Consider the following 25,379-nt stretch of genomic DNA (forward strand, 5'->3'; position numbering starts at 1 on the left):
ATATCTATAGTTTTGGAGACCAGTAGATGTTCAGATTCCACCTCGTCCGTACCGGCTTTATTTTCTTTCCGTAAGAGCGGCATATACTCCATCTTATTGTTGATTATCTACATATCATGGGCTGCAACGTAGACGCCAAGCTCAAGGCACACTACGCGAAAAAATCAGTGCAGATGCATAGAAACACGCTATTTGTGTCTCATATAATTGACTCTTATGTCCATGTATTTTCCGAAAGCTAATCGCCCATATCAAAATCCTGAAAAAGGCGAGTGAGAGACCCTTGACTCCTTCTCAAAGGCCACGATTGGTTCTCGAGTAATGTGACGAGCATAAAGCGTGCCTACCATGCATCACTAAAACTGTGACTACGGAACTAATGGCAGTAAGGTAATTGATTCATCCACGATGCATGCATACAATAATTTTAGAGATTCCAAACCACGCAAAACAGCTTTGAGTCATCGTTACAATGGTAGGAAGGTAAGTTCCGCTACAGCGACCAGAGACCAATGCCAAAGCACATAAGGCGGCCGTAAACAATAACCAAAACATGAACGGAAATCCGATATAAATTCATCAATAAATACAAACAATTATTATCAGAAGATTATTAGGCTATTTCCAATAACCAAAGTATTTTACACACTCTATTCCAAACGTACGGAGGAACAATTTTTCCAACATTATTTTTTTACAAATCTTCGTCTATGATTAATTAATGAAGCAATAATTAATGAATGAAATGTTAGAAATTAAATAACCGGTCATTTGAAGATTTAAAAAATATACTTCCAATTCTGACCGATTTAATACATAAATATTTCATTTATTCCTGCTGGCCACGATACTTAATTGAGTAAGTATAAAAAAAGGCTCTCAAGGTTCATGAAATTTACAATATAGCTTTGATGGAGATATATTCTTACTGAGGTCGTTAATGATACAAAAAAGTGAACCACCAACAATGCTACATAAAAACCAGTAGGCTCAGATTATAACATCTTCACCTACTTATTGTGTAGTAGTTGAAATTGAATTGATTTAAGTATTGCGACTTTTGCTTGATATGATTTTTATCATTTTTCTTTTTCATCGGGCACTAAATATAGGAGCATACTATTTATATATTTTTGCAATTACGATCTCTAATATACATTAAAGCTGATAGTTAAAATTCTCTCCAATGAGTTTTATTCTTTGGAACAATTCACTAAAACCGAATGAACAAAAATAAAATAGGTGAAGAATTACGTAGTATAATTGCCGACGAAATCAAGGCAAGCTGCCATTGTAAAATGTATATTGCACAATTCAAATACAATGTGGCAGTCAACGGATTTTTTGGGCTCATGACTTATTGACTTGAATGAACTTCTAAGAGGGAAAATATTTTTTAAGACTGGAGAAAATAAAATTTGATGTGTGAAAACTTCCATTGGTAGTAAAAACATATTAAAATGATACATGGACGATATACTATTCATTGAAAAGACGTTTCAGAGGAAAAATGGGTATGACTTTATCATGACAGACTTTATTTTTTATTTGAACTAAAATATAATTAAATCTGGTAGAAGTCTGTACGGGTAAAATAAAAAAGATTAACAACCGATAATCTATGGGTAATTTTAACACCATGAATTAATCCAACCATTCAAATTAAAATATTCATGCATTTAATTGATATTCAACAGCTAAGCTTTTATATTTTTAGGCAAACAATTTTATGTTAGGAACCAAGTACGAGTAGACACCTTCACAATTTTACGATGAAAATTGCTGGAATAAGTGACTCTCATGTAAAAACATTCATAGACTATTAACACTTTATTTATGATAGTTATCTGTGCTGACTTCAGGTTGCAAATTTGTCTGTATTTCTTTAAATGATTAGATCCCATATTTAAAAAAATGATACTACTGCATGTAATCGGAATAGTGACTTAAGGTCACTTATACTTTTTGATCTTTTATAGAATGAATTGCAATTAGAAAATCTCAGTCTGCTTTAGTCAAGCTTACCAAATTGATTTAATTACTTCTTTATGAAAAAAAATATCAGGAAACTAGCAGAATTTACAGAAATATTTTCACCATTTCTTCCCCTTTTTTAACAGTTGGCAATATTCAAAGTATATACCATAATCATGTTGAATTTTTTTGTAACTCTCACAATATTTCTTCAAGTTAGCATGTGACAAAAGTTCTAGAGCTAAAACCATCTGTCGCCTTGAGGTAATCGCTTTTTGTTGCAGTTATTGTAACAATACACTTTTCTTAAACACACATGTGCTCTATTATCCTTAAAAATTCACCACAATAGAAGAAATAAAAAATAACAGCACAGCAATAAAAAAAACACATAAATGTTTCCATGTGTAACCGAACATCCATTGATACACTTTTTCCCAATCCATAAAATTATGAAATAGTCTTCGCGATTATTTGTCTCCACTCCTACGCATAAATTACTAACTTTATTTACAATATAGTAGTATAACTCTTGTTCACGATATTTGTATTGAAAAATAAAATAAAATTAAAGTTCGTTTTTTTTGTACTTATATACCTACTCTAATTCATTTATTCAAATTTAATTTTTTCACACTCCTTTTTTATAGCCTAATTTACGACTTTCAGCAAAATATAAAACTCATAAGTGGAATTTTGACGGATTATTTGTAAAATTCTGCTAATAGCTCTTGATTTACTTCAATAGTTAGCGCATATTTTACCCATAAAATTGATGTTAATCATAGAGAAATTTTCATTTCGAGGGACAACTGATTACCTCTTTTGTTGATAAAAAAAAGTTTATGTCGACGTATGTCCTATATTTGCATTTCACTTCCATTCAAAATTTGCCTTTGATCCTTTCTGAACGATTCATGATTCCATGAAAAATTAAGTCACTCTAAACCATGCAATTCACCCGACACCACTAATGAAAAAAAAACAATCACACACTCACAATCACCCATACACACACTAAAAAAAGGACGCGCGTTTAGCGCTCATAAGACGCACACGTTTTTTCAATTGTTTCCTCCTCTAAGGGCTCCGTACACTTGCAAGGTTGCTTCTTCGCCTCTAAACTTGAGTCCTGAAAAATGCAGAAAGAAAAAAAAACAATCACATTGTAGATTAAAGTATATTTTTTGTTATTTTTCCGCCTAAGTTAAGGTATTTTTGAAATATTGCAAAGAAATGTCTTATTGACGTAAAAATAATTAAGTGGAAAGAATAAACTATACCGAATCCATTAGACATTTAATTGGCTACCTGGGAATTGTCATTTATTCCATAGCCTTGTAGTCTTTACTTATGATTTCAGCAGTACATCTAGTGTGGAAAAATTATTCCTGAAGTGGCTTGTTTTGGTAATAAAGAATTTTATGGTATCAAATTTAATGGCTTGTGATCGCGTGTAAACTAAAGTTAAGGTTTGATTAATCCCTAATGATTAGGCAAAGCCCAATTAAGACAATTTTCTATTTAAATATTTTGAGCCCAAAATGAGTTACTTTGACTATATAAATATTATTAATATATTAATTAATACTGTACGTTGTTTATTTTTTTAACTTTCTGTGAAATTATCATATAATGTCATGTAAACATAATGAAAATTTTAAAGAAAGAGTAAAATTGAGGGGGAAGTTTTACTTCTATTTTCAGGTGCCAGAACAGGAAATTAAGCAAGTGATAATACTGTAACATTTTAGTTCAAAATCATCTGTTGAGAGAGCTGAAAATTAAGAATTTATTAAGATATCTAAAATACATTTGAATTTCCTTAGGCATGGTTAATCTATGAGTGACTATTAGGAAATTTAAAGCCAGGGTTGGCACTCAGACGGGCTCTAAACTAGAGTGAACGTAATCTAAATCTTTGATTTTGAGCTATCCTCTTCTGAAAATAATATTGTTACATAAAAAGCCAGCGATATATTTTATCTAAAAATCTAGGATACCTATAGGCTTTAGAAATCTAGTATTGGATGAAATAGTTCAGTAGTTTTCTACTTCATCAGCTATCTATGACTATTATTCGGCTGCGAGGGCTGAGTACACTTTCTGTTAGTAATAACAATATTTCTCAATATATTTTTACAGTATGAAAATGGATATAACTGGTTATTTTGATAGAAGCACTCTTTAGTGGTGTGGCTAAAACCTTCACGGGAAACCAAGCAGGTGAGCTCTTCAGTCAGAGGCGATGTTTCAATGGCTAAATCAGCCATTTTCTTCAGGGCGTTAAGTTATGGGTCAAAGTTGGATAAAAACGACTCGACCCTATGCACTGCTGGATTATATATAAACCCAAAATAACTGTGACGCAGCACTCAACGCCCTGAGGATGATAGCAGAGTTAGCTATTGGAACGTAGGATCTGACTGAATAGCTCACCTGATGAATCCCGTAAAGAATTAATCCCCACGATGCGCCAGGAAAGCACCAAGTCTCATATTTCTTAGTGGTGCTTGAAAAGTGAACAGTTTTTTATAACTCGAACCATGCGTGATATGCCAATTGATTTAAATTTTTAGCCAACGTTTCCCATTGTGGGCTACTCTTTGGTAAAAAATATAATTTAAGTTCATATACATGTAATTAAACTTTTAGAATTCTCATTTTGACTATACAATTTACTTACTTTGCTGGTCGCGAAAATTTGTCACTCAGAATTGGATTTTTATGACTCAGACGACAAGCGAAGTATTTCACTCACCATAACTAAAATTTGGCCTAAAATTTAAACTTTTATAATCAAAGAACATTGCATGCTGTTGGGCCTATAGAGTTACATTGCTACCTTCTGTGCTGTTGGTTGCAAGCAAGAAATTTTTGGTTTCAACTCAACAAAATACTACGAAAACTCAATTTGTTTGAATTAAGGTATTTTGTACAGGCCGATGCTCTTCTCCTTTCAGTTTGCTATGGATGAAGATTATTGCTGTATCACTCTTCTTTAAATTATCGAAATACCTCCGAATGACTGGATGAGGAAAAGATATGGAAGTTATGCTATTGCTGCGCAACTCCATGGTCGCAGAAAAACGATTGGCGCGCCATAACCATGAATGTAACGAAAATGTTACGTTGACTCGAATTTCTAAGATTATGAGGTTATAGTAATGTGGCAACGACTGAATTCTGAACAGATATTTCTCAGAAAACTAAGGGTTTATTGCTAACAAAGGCACAATTCGGAGTTTCGTTTAAAATCCATAACTTGATATTAAATTCAAAAAATCGCGAAGTAACTAAATAAAACATATTGGGATAAAATGTAACAGTGATTTCAAAAATTAGAAGAAAGAAAAAATATTGCCTCTATTGGAACTCGAACCCGGGACGACAACTAACGCCCTAGACCGCAACGCCACGGCCACATTTAAGAACAAGTCCTTACTCAAGGGACGTAATGCTGCGCGAAATCTTTACATGCGAATATCTCTCGAACACGGGCCTATGTGGAAGAAAGCCATGACACTTTTTCTACCTTACCTATATAGTTTCAGATAATAACATTTACATCCAGATCCCGAACATCACTTTGGCGATGTCTCCTTGTAAGATCGCGAAAATCTGACTTAGATTTTCAGGTAACTGAGCCAATACTATAAATGGCAGGCCAGTAGCTTAAAAACAGCTTGCTAATATTGAATTAGACCAAATGAACGTGATTTAGACGAAGCATATGATAATATTTGGGTAGGATGCTTAGAGGCTTGATTACTAATCTTTATACCATAGAATCGTCTTTATCTTTGGAAATAAATTTTGCATTTTGCGCTAAGTGTAACATGGTTTTAAGAAGAAAAATGGACGTCGTGAATGAAATAAAACAAGTATTTATGTTGCAAAACAAAAATATATTAACCCAGAGTATATTGTCAATACTGCTCTCTAATGAACTTGAATCCACACGGCATTTTGCAAGCTGTAACGGCAATTAAAGAGGGATAATCTTTACATTGTCACATGTATTTGCTTTCATTCAAAGGAACAACCCCGAAAAATTGAGAAAATGAATTATATGATTATAGATATGAATATGACGCATGTACGCAAGTTTCAATGAACTAACAATACAAAAGCAAAAAGAACTATATTCCATTAACTAAGCGTGACTTCACAGAATTCATCAAGAATCGTTAATGAAAAGTAGTTGCACAAGCTTATAATTCTAAATTCTAAGCATTAATTTCTGTTGGTAACTAATGATGCCTAGAAACTTCCAAACTTAGGTTGCGCTCACTTGAACTCACTTATATGTATATTCATTCAAAGTGAACTTAACTTGAGAGTAGCATTTATTTTGCGTAGAATTCCGCGGTGAGTAGTCGTTGCGTTCATTTTTTCCCTGGCTTACACTGGTTGCTTAATATCTAATGATGATAGCTTCACCGGAAATGCAGCCAGGATCTTCAGGATATGGATGGAAGAAAAATTGTCCTGTAATTATACGCTTAAGTTGCGGGTTGCAGTTTTTTTCAGCCAGTTTTCCTCTGATTGGCTGAATTAGTATTGTTTTTCAGTAGTTTTGAGAGTGGGCTCGGTGAAAAAGTCCCCACCAAGCGTGGGAGAACCAGTTGCCATCATCTCTATTGAATTTTCTTGTAGCCCTGTCAAATTCTGGAAGGAAGTCAGGAGAGTCCGTCGCAATCGGACGTCAAAAGTTGGCGAAAATCCGGGAAACACGGTCGCTTCCTGTGAGCAGAGTTATTTCGTTCAAAAAAGAAAATTTTTGAGGAAGCCTTGGTCAGGCATTCTTTTGATTGCCCTGCCCACGCGTTCATTCTTTCATTTTCTACCCTTAATTCATCCCGTTTGATTTTACCGTTTTTTCTCAAGCCAGATACATCGAAGAGCAAGAGAGGGAAATTATATGACTGTCTTGCCTTCGGGAATTTTATAGCGGTGTCCACTCATCTGAACATTTCCAGCTATAGAAGAATACGACGAAAGTGAAAGCTAAAGAAAAATTCGATGAAAAAATGACTTTAGCGCTAAACAAAGGAGGTATTTTATTCTCTCCGAGTCTCCGTTTAGAGATTTTCCCGCAGACAAGATGTTCTTGGCAAAATAAATCTTTGGCATATGGCATAGAATCCTGGGCATAGAACTTAGAAAAATAGATCGACAGCAACTAGATTCCTTAGTGTAGCCAATCACCTGAGCGATACTGTATAGAAAAGATAACGATAGATACAAACTCCCAAACATCTGGTTTAAAGATGCCTGGTATCCATGGGGGATATATTCGACAGGTCGTATTTGAAAGACAAAGCTAAAAGATCGCACTTACTGATGAAATGGGTGTCGAATTGATAATTACATAAGAAATGGAGAAGTTATCTGCCAGAAAGAGAACTAAGAGCATAAAAATAGCTACATAGATTATAGAAATGAAATTTGAAATAAGGAAGAAAGGGTAGTCCGATGGCCAAACCGATTAGAACACGACGATAATGAACACAAACGTAGGAAATGTGAGTGCAGTAATTACTGCCTGATAGAATTAAAGGCCAAACATAATGTTTTGGTCATAAAATGCATATTTGGAGGATTTAAAATCATTAATTATACTGATGTGACGATAATTTTGATGATTCCTGGTATCCAAAGAGAGATAGAGTTGTTGGAAAAGATGCTTACTGCTATCCGAGTTGCGAAACGCGCATTTTATGCATTTTTCTTCAATTATTTCATACTCATGCCAATTGATAGCACCAGTCGAACTTTGAACATGAAATGAAGAAAATTCACGTCGACAGCCCATGGGTTATTTTAGAAATGGAGGTTTCTTCACCGAAATACGACAATCATAAAGTCAGATTTGATGACATGAGACTAAAAATCCTGTTTGAAAACTTTTTATCCTTTTCTTCAATGTATGTTTCGACTTAACATAAAAGCAGAATTTTTTAAATGGAATTTCGAATTTCTATTCAAAGTCTTGATAGATAATACGATAGGTCCAGTAATATACACTAAAAAAACTTTGTATTTATCATTGCATTGAGTGTTCTAACAGAACTTCAAGCGGCATGTGCTGTGGGAATGATTGTCAGGGGAACCTATTGTACTTCTTGTGTTGAATGTCACTGGGCCTAATGCGTGCAGCTTAACAATGCAGCTGATTGCTAAAGGTGAACACATGCTGAATAATTCTTTTTTTGCGTGTGGAAACTGCACGCTCTAAAGAAGAGCGATAATTACAGCGTGATGGAACTTGAGACTCTCTACCAAGGAACACTTTGACTTCTAGGGAAACCTATCAAACTAAGTTGGGAGGATGAAGCAAGTCACGTCGTAACCCCTTATAAAGCGACGAGAAAACACTATTGTTTTAAGATGGATCGCTCCAATTAAGCAGAGGAAGTAGTGTTTGTATTTCGGAGGCGAAATGTGGGTCGTTCTGGGGTTAACTCGGGGATTAACGGAATTCTGGGAATATGAAGCCATGATAAGGGGATAGGGGGAAGATGTCAGTGTCACTACTCCCGCTGCGCAGTTAACCTCCTAATCCCCGAAGTAATAAGGACAGAGGAGTGTGTGACTAGAGATTCAAGAGCTCTACTCACGTGCTGGTTTTATGCCTTCGTCCGCGCGCCATGGCATGTAATGAAGTCGATGATCATGCAAATACCTGCTGCAACAGATTATTCAAAGATCCTTGTGGACTTAAACACTTCTCTATTTTCTTTTTTTTCACATTTCTCCGGTTTTCAGAGGGTTTTATTTTCCTGGATCTCGACGTGAGACTCTGCTTCGTTCAAAATGTTTCCTGATCATGCCTCCTTTGGGTTTCAAAACAAAAGCGTAGTTTAAAAGCGTCACAGCAGGTGTTAGGAGTCAGAATCGGCGTGGAAAATAGAATGAGTAAAAATGTGTAAGCATTAACAAAGTTGAAGATGGCGTGAGAGAGAATTTCCGGTAAGGATTGATATAATTGATCTTAATACCACTTGTTAGGATTAGCTGGGACACATGAAAGAAGCTTGAGAATAATATACCATCCATTTTGAAGACAAAAATACCAGCAAACCAGGGCATAGATTCCCAAAAAAGTAAAGAGGGATACAAATATAGTATTACTGGGGCCAATAAAGAGTTCACTGATTATAATAGAATCAAATTTACAGTTTTTCCCAGAAGTTTGTGAAAATACTACCTGGGTTTATGTTATGCCATAGACTTACTATATGGTTATATATTTCTCAATGAATTTAGGAGGTTAACAAAATAAATTTGTCGGTTACTTATTTGAAAAGTTGTCTTTCACATTAAATGCTATTACTAGCGATATTTACCTTAGTACACAAATTATGGCACAGATTATATTAAACGAATCATGAAACAGGAATAGGAATATAAAAATACAACTCCACACACTAGCAGGTTTAGCTCTCAGTAAGAAATAGATTTAAGAAAAGAAAGCAGAAGAAAGATAAGATTTAGAAAAAGGAACAACGCTGTCGAGCTTAAGGAAATTGAAAACACGAACCATGGATACCACATGCGCACGGTCTTAAGATACTGGAAGATGATTTGATGAAGCAATATGTTACAACCTAGAAGACTGGCTTATGTCACAAGACTCCATGAAACATTTCAAGCAAAGCGAAACTTCCCTTCCCTTCAAGCACACACTATCTATCCACGGGAGAACAATTCCGTCATGCAAAAACACAATAACCAACCGAAAATATTATCATGACAGTGAATATATTTTTCCTATGACAGAGCACTTTAAATTCAATATACGAAGAAACGAGAAAATGGAATTAATCTGGGACACTGAGGGGCATGACTCCAACAATATATAGGTTGAAGAATGTTTACATCGATGAAACAAGCACATCTGTTTCAGGAAACAGGACTAAGACATGACTTCTGAACATATAAAACAGTGAAGAAGCAAGCATGTTGATTTAGCGAAAACGAAAGCATTTCTCGACATGCAAAAAAAAAAACGATTTAACCCACCAGCAGATTAAAAAATTGGACATGCCTTGAAGATATTTTTTACTTACGGATGTCAAAATAATAAGATGTTGGCGATTGCTCCACCCGAGAAAGGGAAAAACGAAGAACCAGGACGTCGAGTAAGTTTTTTTCTCAGCAGTCACTCGCTTTGATATTTTTTCTATAACACTGTATTTGCATTATTGTTTTCGTATTAAATATGGTTTTATTTATCGTGGCTAGCTTCTAATGATTTCACAGAGTATCATAAGTTAAAAAAAAATTTATGCGTATTCATGCAAATTTTCCGAGCTAATATTTTTCGTTGATAAATATTTATTGCCACTTCTCTGTAAATAAGGCATAAGAGATTGAAATTAAAGGACAAACTGAAACCTCCAGTATTGAATTAGGTTCAGTGAAATGGATTGAATTTTTAAAGACTAGTTTTAAATGGTATAAATATGACATGGCGCCACGGGGGTTTTCAAATAGGATCTGCTGAATATTAAAATACTTTTATGCCTTTGCGGTGCAGTTATTTTGTTTTTAGTACTTATTTCTGACTCCATACTACTCGTTTCTATAACCATATTGATTACAGCTAAACAACGCATATTTTGATCAATAAATTATCCAATAGCGATAGGAATTGCACGAGACCCTGACTGGCAATGTTTGTAAGTGTGAAAAAATTCATGGAAATCATGTAGGGTGATAGGTTTTACTTAACAATGCAAGTAGGTTGTAAAGTTACCAAAGTAGTCGCCGCTTCTTGCTAAGAAAGTAACATAAGTGCATTAATGGTTTACTTTATTACCCTATAATCTCCTTCATCGCCATTTGGTATGAATAATTGGCATCAAAATTATATTATTCCTTCCGCACTTCTTTAGGTTTTAGAGGTAAAATTTTAAAAACACTAATATAATGGTGAAACAAGAAACTTTGAAAAACGACACAAAGTTTTCCAAAGAAAATATAGTTTTAATGAAGACAATCAATGAACGATACATCATTCAGTAAATTGGTCGAAGCTCACGAGTTGGAAACCAACAACGTTCATACATATATTTAACACCCAAACATGCTTACAACAGTAAAACTTTTCATAGTTTCATAATTTTCATTGGACATTAGAACAAAATATTTAGGCTACATAAGCCGTCGTAACAGATTTGACAAATATAATGGCATGAAAGAGCTGATTATATTAATTTCATGTTTAGGAAATTTACGTTGTGGGTTACCCAATATATACTTGGAGTACACTAATTTCGACCGTTATCAGTGAAAAGAGAATCTTAAAAACACTACACAAAAATATTTCATTTTAAAAGGAACCACTCACTATGGTCAGCCAAACTCTTGTAGTTGTATAAATAATTACCTAATGATAAACATGGCACCACGTCAGCATAAAAAATTAAGACAAGGTGAACAAAATCATTGCACATTAGGAGAAAAATGTATTTTCTTCAGATTTCAGACAAATACTGGAACCGTTCCCTGAAAATCACACTTTTCATTTGGATTTCCACAGTTGTCATTTTTGAAAAACATGTGCGCAAGATAGGATTATATACAACCTGCAAGTATTTCCTCATTAAAATATTATCACTATGCAGGAAAAGTTCAACAAATCACCAATTAGATATATAAAATAGAAGAATTTTTAAACAATTGACGACAAAGAAGTATAAAATTGAATTACGCGTGTCGAACTAACTTCAGAACTTTCTCTTGAAACAACTACAGTAAGTTGAGGCTCCGTTGTTCGGATCCATGGTTATATCCCTTCTATTTCATGCAAATTCTTCCTCATGTTAGACTTCATAATAGTTTTGATGTCGTTTCAGGGTAAATGACTAAAAATCCTTCTTGAATCTAATTTCACAAAAGGGTTTTTACCAAACTTGCATTTGTTCTGCAAAATTTCATAATATACCGCATTCAACTTTATTTAGCTGGAATAAATGAAATTTTACCTGATAAGAAAAAAAATATTATAACAAATAAACATTTAACTAGGAAAAATATTCGCTTTCCTGAGGAAGCAAAAGCAGGACTGTGAGACGTCAGGTAATCTTAAATCACAAAGCACATTCCCTCTGATTTCTTATTCAGGCGACTCTCACTGATCTTGTAAAATCACCAATTTATATTTATACATTCGAAAAAAGTGTCATCCGTTTAAGATCGGTAGCTGAACTTTAAATAGCCCACAGGAAACGCAACAAAAAAACATAGGGCTTACTGCTGCAGATAGTAAAAATAGATGCGTAGATTTACAACATTAAAACCAAGTGATGAGTGTCTACAATGGTTAATGGTAACCAGTAGCAACTGATTTTACTTTAAAAATAGAGTATTATCCGTATATACTCGGAGATTTTTTTAAATCAGAGGAATAGAAGTCACCACTCGCTCTAATGCCGCCGGCGATTCGACAAATTCTATACCCGTTCATCAGCAATAAAACTAGAACTCCGCTGAAGATTGTCTTACAAATATATCCTCCATACAAAATCCTTGAGAAGAAAATATGACTCTTGAAAGATAGGAAACAGATCTTATCTTTGAAACATTAGAAAATGATATCCGTCTGTCCAAGGAAAGCGATTCAAATAATTTTCAAGATACAGGTATTTCAGAACTAGTGCACAATCATTGAAGGTATCTGGATGTTTTATCTTCCTTCTTTAAGCGTGATGAATACTCAGCGGCTAAAAGGTGTCCTTTTCTCAGGCCTACATGAAATTTACAAGTTCAAATCCATGAACCTGTAAGGCATAAATGCTTTCTTGAAATACAGAGCTGTATATTCTGAGATCAACCAGAGTTGTATATTCTGAAAATACTAAAACCAAGCAAGCAATGTCTGTATTGGTTAATGGTAACCTACAGCATTAAAAGAGGCGCCAAACCTGGAATGATCTACCTTGAAAAGTCTTTTCAACTACCTTAAAATCAAGGGATCAGAGAATATTCTCACCCTTATTATTTGATTACTGTTTTACTTATGAAGGCCTGGTGAAACGCCCGCAGGCAATACAAACTCATGAATGACTGAGTTAAGTAAGGTTGAGTAAATTAAATAAGAAAATGGAAAGAAAATAAGAAGGTTCTCTCGCAAAGTGAGCCTAGGTATTCAATAGGTAAATATGAGGTCATTACACCGCAGAGAATTCTGGGGAGATACCTCTTATTTTGTGGTTTGCTAGTTGGACTGATGTTCAATTGCAACAATAAAATTGGTAGAAACAGAATTGCAAAAAATACGTGGGGTGTTTTAGTTAACTTCGATTTAAGTTTGATGTCCGTTTACCGTCTAAATGCATAAGGTTTGGACGGATAACTTCTCCGTAGTCAATGTATCATCAAGTACTTTCAGAAGTATCCAATTGGGCGGATATTGACAATAATCACCAATTAAATAGATGTTACTTAAAACGTAAAGATATGGCTTCATTATGCTAGGAAATATGTCGTCTAAATTAACCAAATAACTGGATAAAACAGTGGAGCCAATTTAATGTGGAGAACTGAAGGTAACCAGTGTTGATTCTACAACCGATTAGCAGATATTTAAAATCCTCAGAATACATATCTCCCATTGATCCTATATGTCAGCAATACATTAAGGTAGATCCGACTTATTGGTCACCCTGTGATTCCTAGCAAGAAAAGTTGGAATATTCTGATGGGATGGTAAGAAAGCTTACATTCCACCTTCACCAACAAACTTGTATGAAACTTGGCATCCATTAAAATTAAGAGCACCTACTTGGTGCACTGCATTTTAATGCGTCCACTCTGATTTTTCTTCAATTTTGAGACTGAAGGCACCCAGTTTAAAGCTTGAGGCCCACTGTTATGAACCGCAATATTTAAGATTATTACGAGCGGTTAAGAACAATGCGTAGTCGCGCCAGGACAAAGTATAGGGCAGCCTCCAAAGAGCGATGACGACGTTGTGGAACAACTAAATACAATCATGATGCAAACGGTTCAGGTAAACCTGGCCTTGAATCTTGAGTATGATGCCACCCAACCACCCAATTCAATATTATTCCAGTGTATCCTAATCCAGTATATCCTACACTTCAAAACCTGAGGATTCCAACCGGATTGCAATCATTTAGGATTTAACCAACTTGAAGGATACATGAAAATTGTAGTACCACATTGGACTCAGATTTATCAAACATTCATACCCAGTCTTTCAAGAACTTGTGGAGAAACTGCAAACCCCTGACCCACGGATATCCTCCCTCAGCAGTACCATCTAAATATGTAGTTAGAACGTAGACGATTATGATGGGGTCAAAAGTGACTCTAGGATCGCGTTTCACAAATAAATAAAGTGAGGATTGTCAAACATTAAAAAGTAGACTCTTCATTTAAACTCAGAATTTTTTTAGTTGGTGAAACATCAAAAGATGTGGAGCAGCTCAACCAGAACGTTCGATTCATAACATGTACCACTGTCCCAGACAATTCAAGAGTTTTGGTTCCACTTATCTTTATTTTGAGATCCTCTGATCTGTAATTCCTATTTTTTTTGTAAATTTTTGTCAATCAAACCAAAATTTTGGTCCTAATATGTTAACTTGTAGAAAATAAGATGCTGGTAGAACTGTAGGAAAGTTTTGATCCCATGGAACCCACAACTTCGAATAAATTTTAGAAATATTAAGACGTAAATTACCAGTTAGTTCAGCAAAGGACGAACGCAGAATTTATAAAAGCCCCGGAAGATTGAGTAAAAATAATTGCAATATTTTTTTGTCACCATATTAATCAATGGTGTACTGTTAGTTCTCGCCACTACAAACACCGATAGAAAACCTATGACCCTGGTGATATTGTCGGAATTCTACCAGAAGCTGTAAATTTGAATCTATCGTAAATTATACTAGCCAACTTGAAACTGGCTTGAGGACCATTGAGGTGTGAATAACTGAAGATGTCAAGAGATGATTGATTGAGGACTATGTATACGTAAATTATGCTAACTAATAAATTTGCCACTTTTCAATGGAATATGTTTGAGCTTCTGAACTTTGAACTTAAATTGTTTTATTCCTTGGATCTTTAACTGCTTTTGGGGCGTCCAGTTCGATGTTCACCTCCACAAAACCTTAACTTGCGAGGACAGTTGAGAGCCTTGTAGACGTGAAGCATCTACTGAGGCTAACTTTGAATTATTTACTTTTATATAGCTCCTGAACTTTACGCCAAATTTGGGATCACTGAATCATTTTTCGCTAAAAAAAACCACCCACGTATGGCGACCTCGTTGAACCTCGATTAATAAAAAACCCTTGATTCATCAACTGGCTCCTGGTACCACTAAGTCACCAATTTAATTTTTTGCCCTTCGTCCAAAAGCCGATAGTTTATGCTTGCTTTTCAAGCCCTTTGTCCAACAGTGAAAGTCGGCCATTGGCAACACATTAAGTCCGCCGACCACGGAACATTGAACCTCGATTGCCGTAACCTTTGGTTTTATCAACTTACTCAGGGGCGTCCGGCTCGGCGCTCACCGCCACGAATCCCCTCCTGCAGCAGTAATAGAAGGCCCCGTCTGGCCCGGGGCCCCCGACCTCACCGACGCCGACCTCCTGGGCTCCGATCCCATCGTCCTCACAGTCGTCCTCCTCGTCTTCCTCGCCTCTCCTCCGCCCCCGGCGGCCCTTCTTGCAGCACCAGCAACCTCCACCGCACACGGCACTCAGTTCCACCCCCACTCCGCCCCGGGGGGCTTCCGTCCTCTCCTCCAGGCGCACTCGGCGACTCCGCCTCCGGCCCCCGGAGGACGAGCGCCCCCTGTCTTCCTCCTCTTCCTCCTCGTCCTCTTCTTCCTCGTCTCCCGCCCCGCTGGGGGCGGTGGAGGCCCTCCTGAGCCTGTTCCTCCGGCTACGCCGCCTCCGCCACCTCCGGCTCCAGTCCTCCTCGCCCCCGGAGCCGGTCCCCGTGCCCCGCCTCCGGCTCCTGCCCCCGGAGCCGCCCTCCGACTCGCCCCCGCGATTGTCGCCCCCGCCCCCCGCGTCGCCGTCCTCGCCCCCGCCACGGTCCGCCACGAAGACGCTGCTGAATGCGCTGTTCCTCCGCTGTTGCGCACCGAAGATGTCCCTCCGTATGGACAGGTAGACGGACACGCTCTTCCCCACCGCAGTCCTCACCTGTGAGAAAATACCAGATAGGCTCTTATTGCCTTAATAAAGAAATTGCCAAATCCACTGATACGAATTGAAATGGATGCAAGGGAATTCACTCAAGGAGGGAATCGCTAGTAAGTTTTAATAATAACGAGCCACACATGGGGATCGGATTGGTGTGGTGGGTATATAGTTGGCTTCCCACCCCGTGGGCTTGGGTTCAAATCCCGGCGGTGGTAGAGAATTTTCAGGGGCAGCCTGAGCGCAGGACCCCTCGGATGGGACGTTAAGCCGTGGTCCCCTTGGCGCCTTTCGTTAAGAGCAGGCTAATACCGACGCCGGGTTTTTCTACACCCTTCCTTTCCCTTCCCTCATTTAACAAATGACCTAAAGTGTCGGTAGCCCCCTTCAAATACCATGCCATACGAACGGCACGTGGCCCATGCACAAGAATTAGCGCACAAGGGAACCATGCTCAGTATTAGGTCTGTACGTCATCGACGCATCTACAAAAGGGTTAAGGCTGTCGATTTTTCGTTCTAAATAGCTCAAGAAGTACCTCGTTGGATCGAAAAAATAGAAAGATGAAGCTTTTTATTGTCTTTTTCAAAATCCATCTAAATGTACATAATATCTAGCGAGACAACTGCAGAATTTTATTGCCATATTCATAGTATTTAAAACGCTATTTACATTGAGTTACAGATTGCGTTGCCACATGATCAGCGTTTTTCACTTTCACGAATGACTTCATTGTTGTGGTTCTAAGCAATCTTAATTTTGAGAACCTCCGATCTGTAATCCATAATTTATGCAATTTTTTTGCTATCATTCAAAAATTTGTTCTTCTTTGTTAAATCTCAGGTCTTGAGATTTTGGAATCTGGATCCAATCTAAAGTGGAACTACTATCTTGGATATCTCTCCATGGAATTAAAATATTCTACCCCATAGCCATTTGGACGAATAATTTGATATGCAGACTCTATTCTGGAAAAAATAATAATTTAAACAAAAGAAAGACGGATAAAAAGTCTAAAATAAACAATGATTGAATGAATTTCCCGTTTTGAGCGTGATGGAGCAAAACATCGAATTTGTAAACACACAGTTTAGTAATACGGCAATCAAATGCAGCCTAGAAATTACGTGGGTTTAACGGCCGGGAGAGAATTTTGATACCGGGAAAAGGATTTTGATATTTTCGGGAGTCAGTTGAAAACGCCACTTGCAGCTAAGCACCCGGTATTTGCTTCGATAAAGTTTTGAAATTGAAAAATATCTTTTTGGGCTTCCCTATCTAGCGACCCCGCTTCCCTCTTGGGGTGGTTGGAAATTTTTTCCAAACAACGTACCCACGGTCACTTTCCCCTCTTAATCTGGTCATTCTGCACATACTGGTGCCAGGAAAATTTAATATAGATTTACAAAATAGATCAAAATACATTGTGGACTCAGTAAATTTTATCCCGTACCGAGCCGTTTTTTCTTGAACCGTGGTGGAACCCTTTCTTTGCATCTGCACCCCTGTTCTCAAGAAAACTTCGGTTTCACGATTGTCATGAACAGTTTTTCGTTACAATCGGTCCTGTCACTAAGAGTTGAGGTTCCATGAACCTTTTCTTCTGGGCCGAGCCCATCCCGGAGCAGTTCATGCAACGAAATTTCGCTGCGTTTCACAGGCCTGCTTGAGGCCGATGCGAGAGTCCGAGGAGTAGCGGATAAACAATAACCTCTTCGACAGGAGTTCCAGACGTCATATTAGTTTTGTATTTCACCAGGAATGACTCTAGAGGCTGGCGACGGATTAAGTTGTGGATAAATAGAAGTCGCTTTCTTTAAAAAAATCTAACACCGTCACCAATGAAAGCAATTTTTAAGCGAGTCCATTCATACCAGAGGTTGAAAACCACGGAAGATATGCGAGTGCAACGACAATTCCATACAGTTTGAATATTTTTCCATTTTTTCCAACTTTTCCTAGACCTTCCTTCCAGACTTTTATAAGAGAGAGTGATTAATAGGAAATATTTTTTGTCATTTTGATAATTAGTCACTCATAATTTTTTTTCTCAACAGGTAGTCTGTGAAAATAAAACTGATGACATATAGTAACACAGATTAGGAGTACACTTGGCCAAAAATATGGGTAATTGAGTTCTTCTTCTACTTCTAAGGCAATAGTATAACATACAGGCTCGAATATTTGGCTGTATGGCTTGAATAAAACAGACGCGGATACAAGTTAACAATATATGCTCATTTATAACTTTGAAGAAATTTTTTTCTTCGTGTTTAGGGGGTAAAATTGCCGTGTGCGAGAGTTTTTCCTGCCCCAATATATTACGAAAGGGTCATTGGGTAAATAAATGAATACGACGACCCGACTGCATTGCATAAGCAGGTAGTGACCATGAAATTTAAATATGTCGCTCATATCCTGGAATTGGACACCTGATTTCCTACAAAACCCGAAAAAATAAAGTTTTGTCTTAATTAGCCATTAAATAGTAAAAACATTGACTAAAAGGTTAAAGATATACAATTTTCAAAAAAAAATCATGTTCTAAGAACGGTAAGCTGTCGACTACGCTGTCAAAACTCCAAATTTACTTACGCCTAGGCCAAAAACCGCAATAGTCATGTACCAAAGATAGTCGGAATGTATGTATGTGCAACAAACGACCAGATTCACCCAGCCACCAATTTTTGATTATCATGATACCGAGTCAGTATTTTAAGATCTAGGATTTTAAGATGATCACCTTATTGATAGCGTTTTTGGGAAATTGATTTCATTTAATATCAGCCATGTGAACTCCGTGGTCTTCAATAATGATTACTATTCTTGACAATGATGTATGAAAGTCTTGTCCTCTAAACCCTCGTTTACATGAAAATATACCGATATTCGTATATTTTGTCGTCTCAAATAAAAGAAAATGGATGTCGGATGAATTCGGGTCGAATTCAAACGAATAATGCAGCTGCTGGCGTTTCTACGCCACTCTCCAGGGAAAGGTTAAAAAATTTATTCACGTGCACGATAGATGAAATCGATATCCAAATGAATACAGAATCACGTAAAAAATTTCAAGAAATAAAATAAAATGTCGATAAATTCTGAAATAATAATTGTTTTTTTTTCATCGCCCCATACCCTGGAGTTTATTTGCTCTGCAGCGTTTCCGAATATAAGACTAATTAATGGAAAATTTTGACGAGTTCGACGGGAAACGTCCTATATTAATACAAAATATTCTACTAGTATGGAAACAAGTGCTTTCAAGTTAAAAATATCGTTCAGAAGATTGTTTTATGGCCATAAGTGATATGAATGTCTGTAGGAATCTCACTAAAACTTTGTTGTATAGAGTACCTAAATATTTATTAAAGCCTTCGATTCACAGTATAAACCACCGTATAGAATAAACTCATCTCTGAATTCCAAAGTTGAAGTAAAATACGCATAGTTGATATTTTTCGCTTCACTAAATTTGGATGTCAGACGTCACCAAATCATTAGCAAAATAATTGAGCCATTTCTCATGAATCGTAATCTGAAAGTGAATAGGTATCACCCAAATTGAAGTTCTAAGGTACTTGGCGATGTGAGTTAGCTAATCACAAGCCAAACCTAATGCATAGCAGCATAGAATATAAATGTATCATTTTTTCAAAACGTATATATACCGTATTTTCATTATAATAAACTACTGCTCAATGCATCGTAATCTCAAATATTAGCCCCACTTGCGGGTAATGCACGTAATCTAATTGTGCGCCACCATGTTTTGATTACAAATTATGATAAACAGGCGCCACCAATTGACTTGCTTTTGTGACTTAGATCAAACGCACTTTCGCGGATTATGTGTTTGGTAAGTTAGATTTTCCAGTTATAATATATGGCGATAGATAAAACACTCCCAAAGTCTCAACGGCGTCGTAATAAACTAGAGATTAGGTTTTACAATATAGTTACTGTAAAAATGTTAGTTGAAACACAATTCAAACATAATAATGTAAAATCAATAATCATCTGAAATTTTAATGCTGCATCAGATTATTACTCCCTCAAGCATAGGAAATGCTAAGAGCCTTTTTTCAGCTCTAATCATAAAACAAGATATGCATATCATAAAAATGAACTTTCGCATTAATTGCTAGTGATGATTCATCGAATTGAGGACGACTTTACAATGATAATACCTGAATCGTCAAACGTGCCACATTATATTCGCCATTAGATAAATGGAATATTGAACTGGCCATATTCACGTAAATAGACCACTAATAATATTTTGCTTTCAGCGACAATACTACGCAATATATAATAGACAGGAAGGAAGTACGGCTAACTTTCAGGGCCCGGCAAGCTCCTCGGCTTCTGAATAAATATATGCTTTTTACCGATAAAAACTAAGATTGTTACCTTTAAAAACATTTCCGAATACTGCTAAATAGACCGATTCCTTTTAAAAAAGAATCTTATTAAGACCAAATATTTGATTCATATTTTAAAAAAAGTGCCCTGAACACGGTCGTATTAGTACAGATATGATAAAAATAAGGTAGTAATTCCTTAAAAAATAGCAAAATATATGTAACATACGAAAAATGGAGAACGTGATGTGTAAAAAATGATTGAAATAGAGGACACTTAAAATTGGCATTTTTAACCTCAAGAGTAATTAAACCAAGAGATTGAGCCCGTAAATAAATCAAAGTATACATTCATTTCGGCGAAAGCAAACCAAATTGGAATTCTTGGAATGGTAAAATCGATTTGTTTTACAATCATTCGCACTCATTAAATTTTCATCCCTTTCAGTTCACATTTCATTACCCTTTCCCATAATTGGTAATCAAACTGTTTTTCAAAAACCTTGGAATAGTAGGACAGTCGTAAGAAAAAAATTAATTTTGATCTAGTATGAGTATGGGGTTCACTTATGTAACCTAGTTTCATTCATATAAAACGCAAATACAAAAAAAGGGTATCGGTGAATTAGGGCGGCATTTAAAACTTAAATGGTTCAGCAGTAACACGGTGCATGGGGCTTGCATGTAAATAAGTTTTCTACTAGGCATCGGAAAAGTCATTGCTCTACATTGCATTTATCTTAGGCAGATAGTAAGACAAGGCAGAATATAAAATGAAGAGAAAAAATGAAATTATCTCAAACATTATCTCAGGATTTTATAATAATGATTAAAAAATAAATCTAAAAAAATGAAAATAAAAGTGGCAATAGCCGGGCAATACAATGAGTTGCGTATTCCATGTATCGTTTTTTGTGTAAAATACTTGGAAAATAAAGTAAGAACTTCGACTAAGCTTGAACGATAATTTGAGCCATCACTCTGCCGTTACTGGTAAATCTGGAGTTCTATCCTTGAGTGAAAGACTAGAGTTTTAGGAATCCTTCTACCATTGCGAGGGAATAAATGATGACGATTATTAATTTATTATTATGAAATACCTTTTTTAAATATATATTATTAATAGTATTAATTTATTGTTAATATACTACCATTCACCATTAATCACAACACAGAGACTTCAATCAATAAGACATTGCCTGGATTAATATTATTATAATAGAAGTAAAAAAATTCCATTGATCTGGCTATGATAGTTTAGCTAATAACTTGAAAATTAAGGAGTTGCAATCTATTTATAAAAACTATTCATATAACACCCATTTTTAAGATCATATTGGAAATGATATTGGCATCAAATAAACATCACGTGTATTCGTAAAAAGACTAATTTGAAAAAAATATTAAAACTAAAGTGCCACTGCAGTAAAATATAATCGGCTGACTTCTAAGACGAAATAAATTGATTCAAAATTTCACAAAACTGGACTTGATAACTAGTTTGGGCAGGGATGCAGGAGTAATTTTGCGATGAAGTACGAATCTTATTCCGCATTTGCATTATTTAGTCGAAAATTAGTTAGCTTGTTAAAAACACGATTACGTTAGCTGCGATTAAAAAAAGTTTTTGAAATCCCAGTTAACCACATCGATTAGATATAAAAACTCCAGTAGCTCGTGAAGATGTGAATTTGGTCATAAAATTCGTCACCTATACGAAAGAAAAAATAGTTTTTGCGAGAATAAGGGAATTATTTTGCTTTAAAGGATAATAATACCCTTCATTATTCCTATTTAGATTCCTGATGGTTATCAATTAAGGAAAGAAATGATAAAAGTAAAACTTAGAAAGTAGAATACTTCACTCATGGTTGATACTCTTATGATGCTTATGGATGTTGGTACCAAGTCCGAACCTCGCCAACTTCTTTGAAAATCGAAGAGTTTATTACGTTCACATCACATCAGAGTGATACTGCAGTTCAAAGTTCCTCTCAGAGGCAGAAGAATTCGGTGAAAAATATAATGCGAAAAGTGGGGAACACGGTACACAAGGTACGAGGGATTTAGTAAAGTCAATATGACGCCAACTTCGAAGCAAAACGGCTCTCTTTTCTTCTGAAGGATAAAGAAAGATGAATATAAGTTTTCCTTTGCTGCATTCAGCAAGCTTTATTCATACTAGACCAACCAACTTCGCCAATTTCGGGATCTGCTATTTATATGAATTTATGCGGGACCGCCGGAAAGAAAAATAAAACACGGAAGAGAGTTGAGAGTACGATTTCCAACGGATGAGAATTTCGCGGACAAGAATTTTTATTTTTTGACGGGGACTTCTGGGAAATTGTTCTCTGGTTACATTACTATATCAGTACCTACTCTTAACCTTTGGTCTCCAAGAATTGAGCAGGTATCCCATTGCAGGATAAATATGAATTAGGAGCGCTAACAGAATACTATGACAAATGACTCCCAACAAGACGGTTGGGAATATTATTCTTTTCAGCGAAGTTTTATGTTTAATACGAACCAAAGCATATTCGACAATACCGCTGTAAGAGCTACAGTTGAAATTTAGATAAAATCATATTTAAAAGTTTAATTTTTAAAATTCTCCTCAAATTTTCAAAATATATTTTAAATTAATTTATATTACAACCAAATAAGTCATTTAAATTTTAGAAAAAGCATTTAAAAAATCATGAAAACACCCGAATCTCACACATTGAATGTAATTATTAAATATAAGAGACGCTGGTATAATATATTTTTGGATTCATGGAATTGATTCTTAATCATTTGACCAAAGCATTTAACATGTACGTAATCAAAGCTCGCCCAGGCTAAAATGAACACTAAATTAACACATGGAGATGCACTTACGTTCGAAAGCGAAATGACAAATGAATTTCATCAATTGTGACCGCAAAGCTTTGAAAAATGCATGAGAACCAAATTTCAAAATGGCAAAATTTCCGTACCGTATTGAATAATATTTATTAAAAACTTTACAAATCTCCAACGGTGAAGCAACAGCTCTAAAAATTTATTTGGAACTCGTATCTATCCATACATCTATTTATCCACATGGCTGACCATAAATTGAAGACTGCATTTATCACAAAGCTTGAGAAGCATTTTACTTAAAATGAATCAGAAACATTTTCGCAAGCCAAGAGCGTTTCTTTAATCAAATAGTATTAAGTAATTGCTGCTGGGTAAATTTATGCAACATAAAAGCATGCGGGAATTACCACTTAGTTGTTAAATGCCTACAAACGTAATTGTCCAGCAAATGTTGAAAGAATATCTTCTTTTTTGAGTTCTTATTCATATATCCCATTTTGTACCCGCCAAACAAGTGCGTTAATGAAAAATGTCGATAAAAATGAATTTTTAAAAGTAGAAGATAATTTAAAAACCTTAGTATTTGTTGCTATGTTTTAGACGTGGTGATTAATTAATAACAATCAATTTGGGGTCTTTCAGGACATCGAGGAATTTATCACAGCTTAAAATGTTAAATTTGATTTCAGCTCGATCGGTTAAGAAATGACGAGTAGTTCATAAATAATTAATGTACCTATGTGGTCTTTGTAAGTTTTTCTGACTATATGAACCAACAAAGAGAGAAGATATTATAGCGTTCACAAAATGTTAAAGATGATAAGAAATAACTCAAATCAAACTTATTTGTCAGGATGTTAAAATCCGCCATACTCGGAATTCTTTGCACACTCTGAAGAAGTTGAACGGGCAGGAACCACTGGAAGCTTACCGCAGTTTGGTCTGATGACAAGGACGGGTATGATATGTCAACCTCCTCGCGAAAAAGAAAAGTATTCATGGTAAGATTCCTTCGTATAAAAAATGTGGGTGAAGTCAAGCGGGAAGGGAGGCTGTCACATGTCTCTTTTACGATGTTCGAATTTGACTTCTGGCTCAGATTAACCTTTTTTTGCCTCTTTCTGTGGTCGCTTAAGCTCAAATACATCGATCCGTTCGTTTTGAAGCACCAATTCTCAGTGAAACGCAAATGTGCGACGTTCATTTATGTAATATTTATTTTCATCATGGTAATACCTGATAAATAGATGCACCAAATAAATCGTTTGTAGCCTAAATGTTTATAATGGAAATGAAAAGGATGAACCTGCGGTTGCATCTCTTGACGCATAATGCCTTTAATAAAAAAATTTACTGTTGATAATTTTTGCAGTCATTCATAGGGTGGGAAAAAGTTTTTGATTCAAGTTTATACTTCTGTTCGTTGATATTGCATAGTGTTGGAAGTTTTGAAACACGGTGCGAGATTTTAGAAGACAATCACTAAATATTTTGTAGTACAGAATCATCACACTATTAGAAGAAAAAATTAATTTCACCTTGAAAAATAAAAAAAAGTGTGGTAGAATGGTACAATTACACAAAAATATCAATCATGGTTGTAAATACCAATATCAAGCAGTCATCAATGAAAATTCACACACTTAAATGATTATTAGCAGATTTAAGTAGCAGTAGTAAACTGTCTCAAAGTCTGTGTTCCCGTTTTAAAGTTATCTGTATCAAATTGTTATAGCACAAGTTGATATGACTCTCCTCATATTGACTTCATACTGCGTTTATAAGAGAATAACTTACTTCTCTTTGGGATCGTTGGATGATATATGAGGAGCTACAGTAGTTAAGAAGGTGATACTATAAACCATTCTATTTTCTATAAGCCGGTATACATCCGTTTTACCTCCACATTGAAAGTGATAGAAAAATATTGTGTGCTAAAAGAAAAATGTCGTTTGCGTTGAGCACTTTTCTAGATAAGACATTGAACTCACGACACCGT

General features: G+C 35.8%; 1 protein-coding gene and 1 long non-coding RNA gene across 2 annotated transcripts in view; both read right to left on the reverse strand.

The window, feature by feature from the left end:
* Nucleotides 1–1,656: 1,656 nt before the first annotated feature.
* On the reverse strand, nt 1,657–15,981 carry LOC124164043. The gene is made up of 2 exons (XR_006865940.1): nt 15,505–15,981; nt 1,657–3,106 (listed from the first exon to the last, which is right to left on the reverse strand). It is a non-coding gene; the product is annotated as an uncharacterized LOC124164043 (long non-coding RNA).
* A 2-nt stretch (nt 15,982–15,983) lies between these two features.
* Nucleotides 15,984–25,379, reverse strand: part of LOC124164440 (PDF receptor) — a gene marked incomplete at its 3' end in the record, with an annotated part of 163,599 nt that continues 154,203 nt past the window's right edge. Inside the window, exon 13 of the mRNA XM_046541765.1 lies at nt 15,984–16,169. Coding sequence (XP_046397721.1) covers nt 15,984–16,169 — 186 coding nt within the window. The remainder of the gene's footprint in view (nt 16,170–25,379) is intronic.

The sequence above is a fragment of the Ischnura elegans genome, chromosome 8, assembly GCF_921293095.1.
Source record: "Ischnura elegans chromosome 8, ioIscEleg1.1, whole genome shotgun sequence".
NCBI lineage: Eukaryota > Metazoa > Arthropoda > Insecta > Odonata > Coenagrionidae > Ischnura > Ischnura elegans.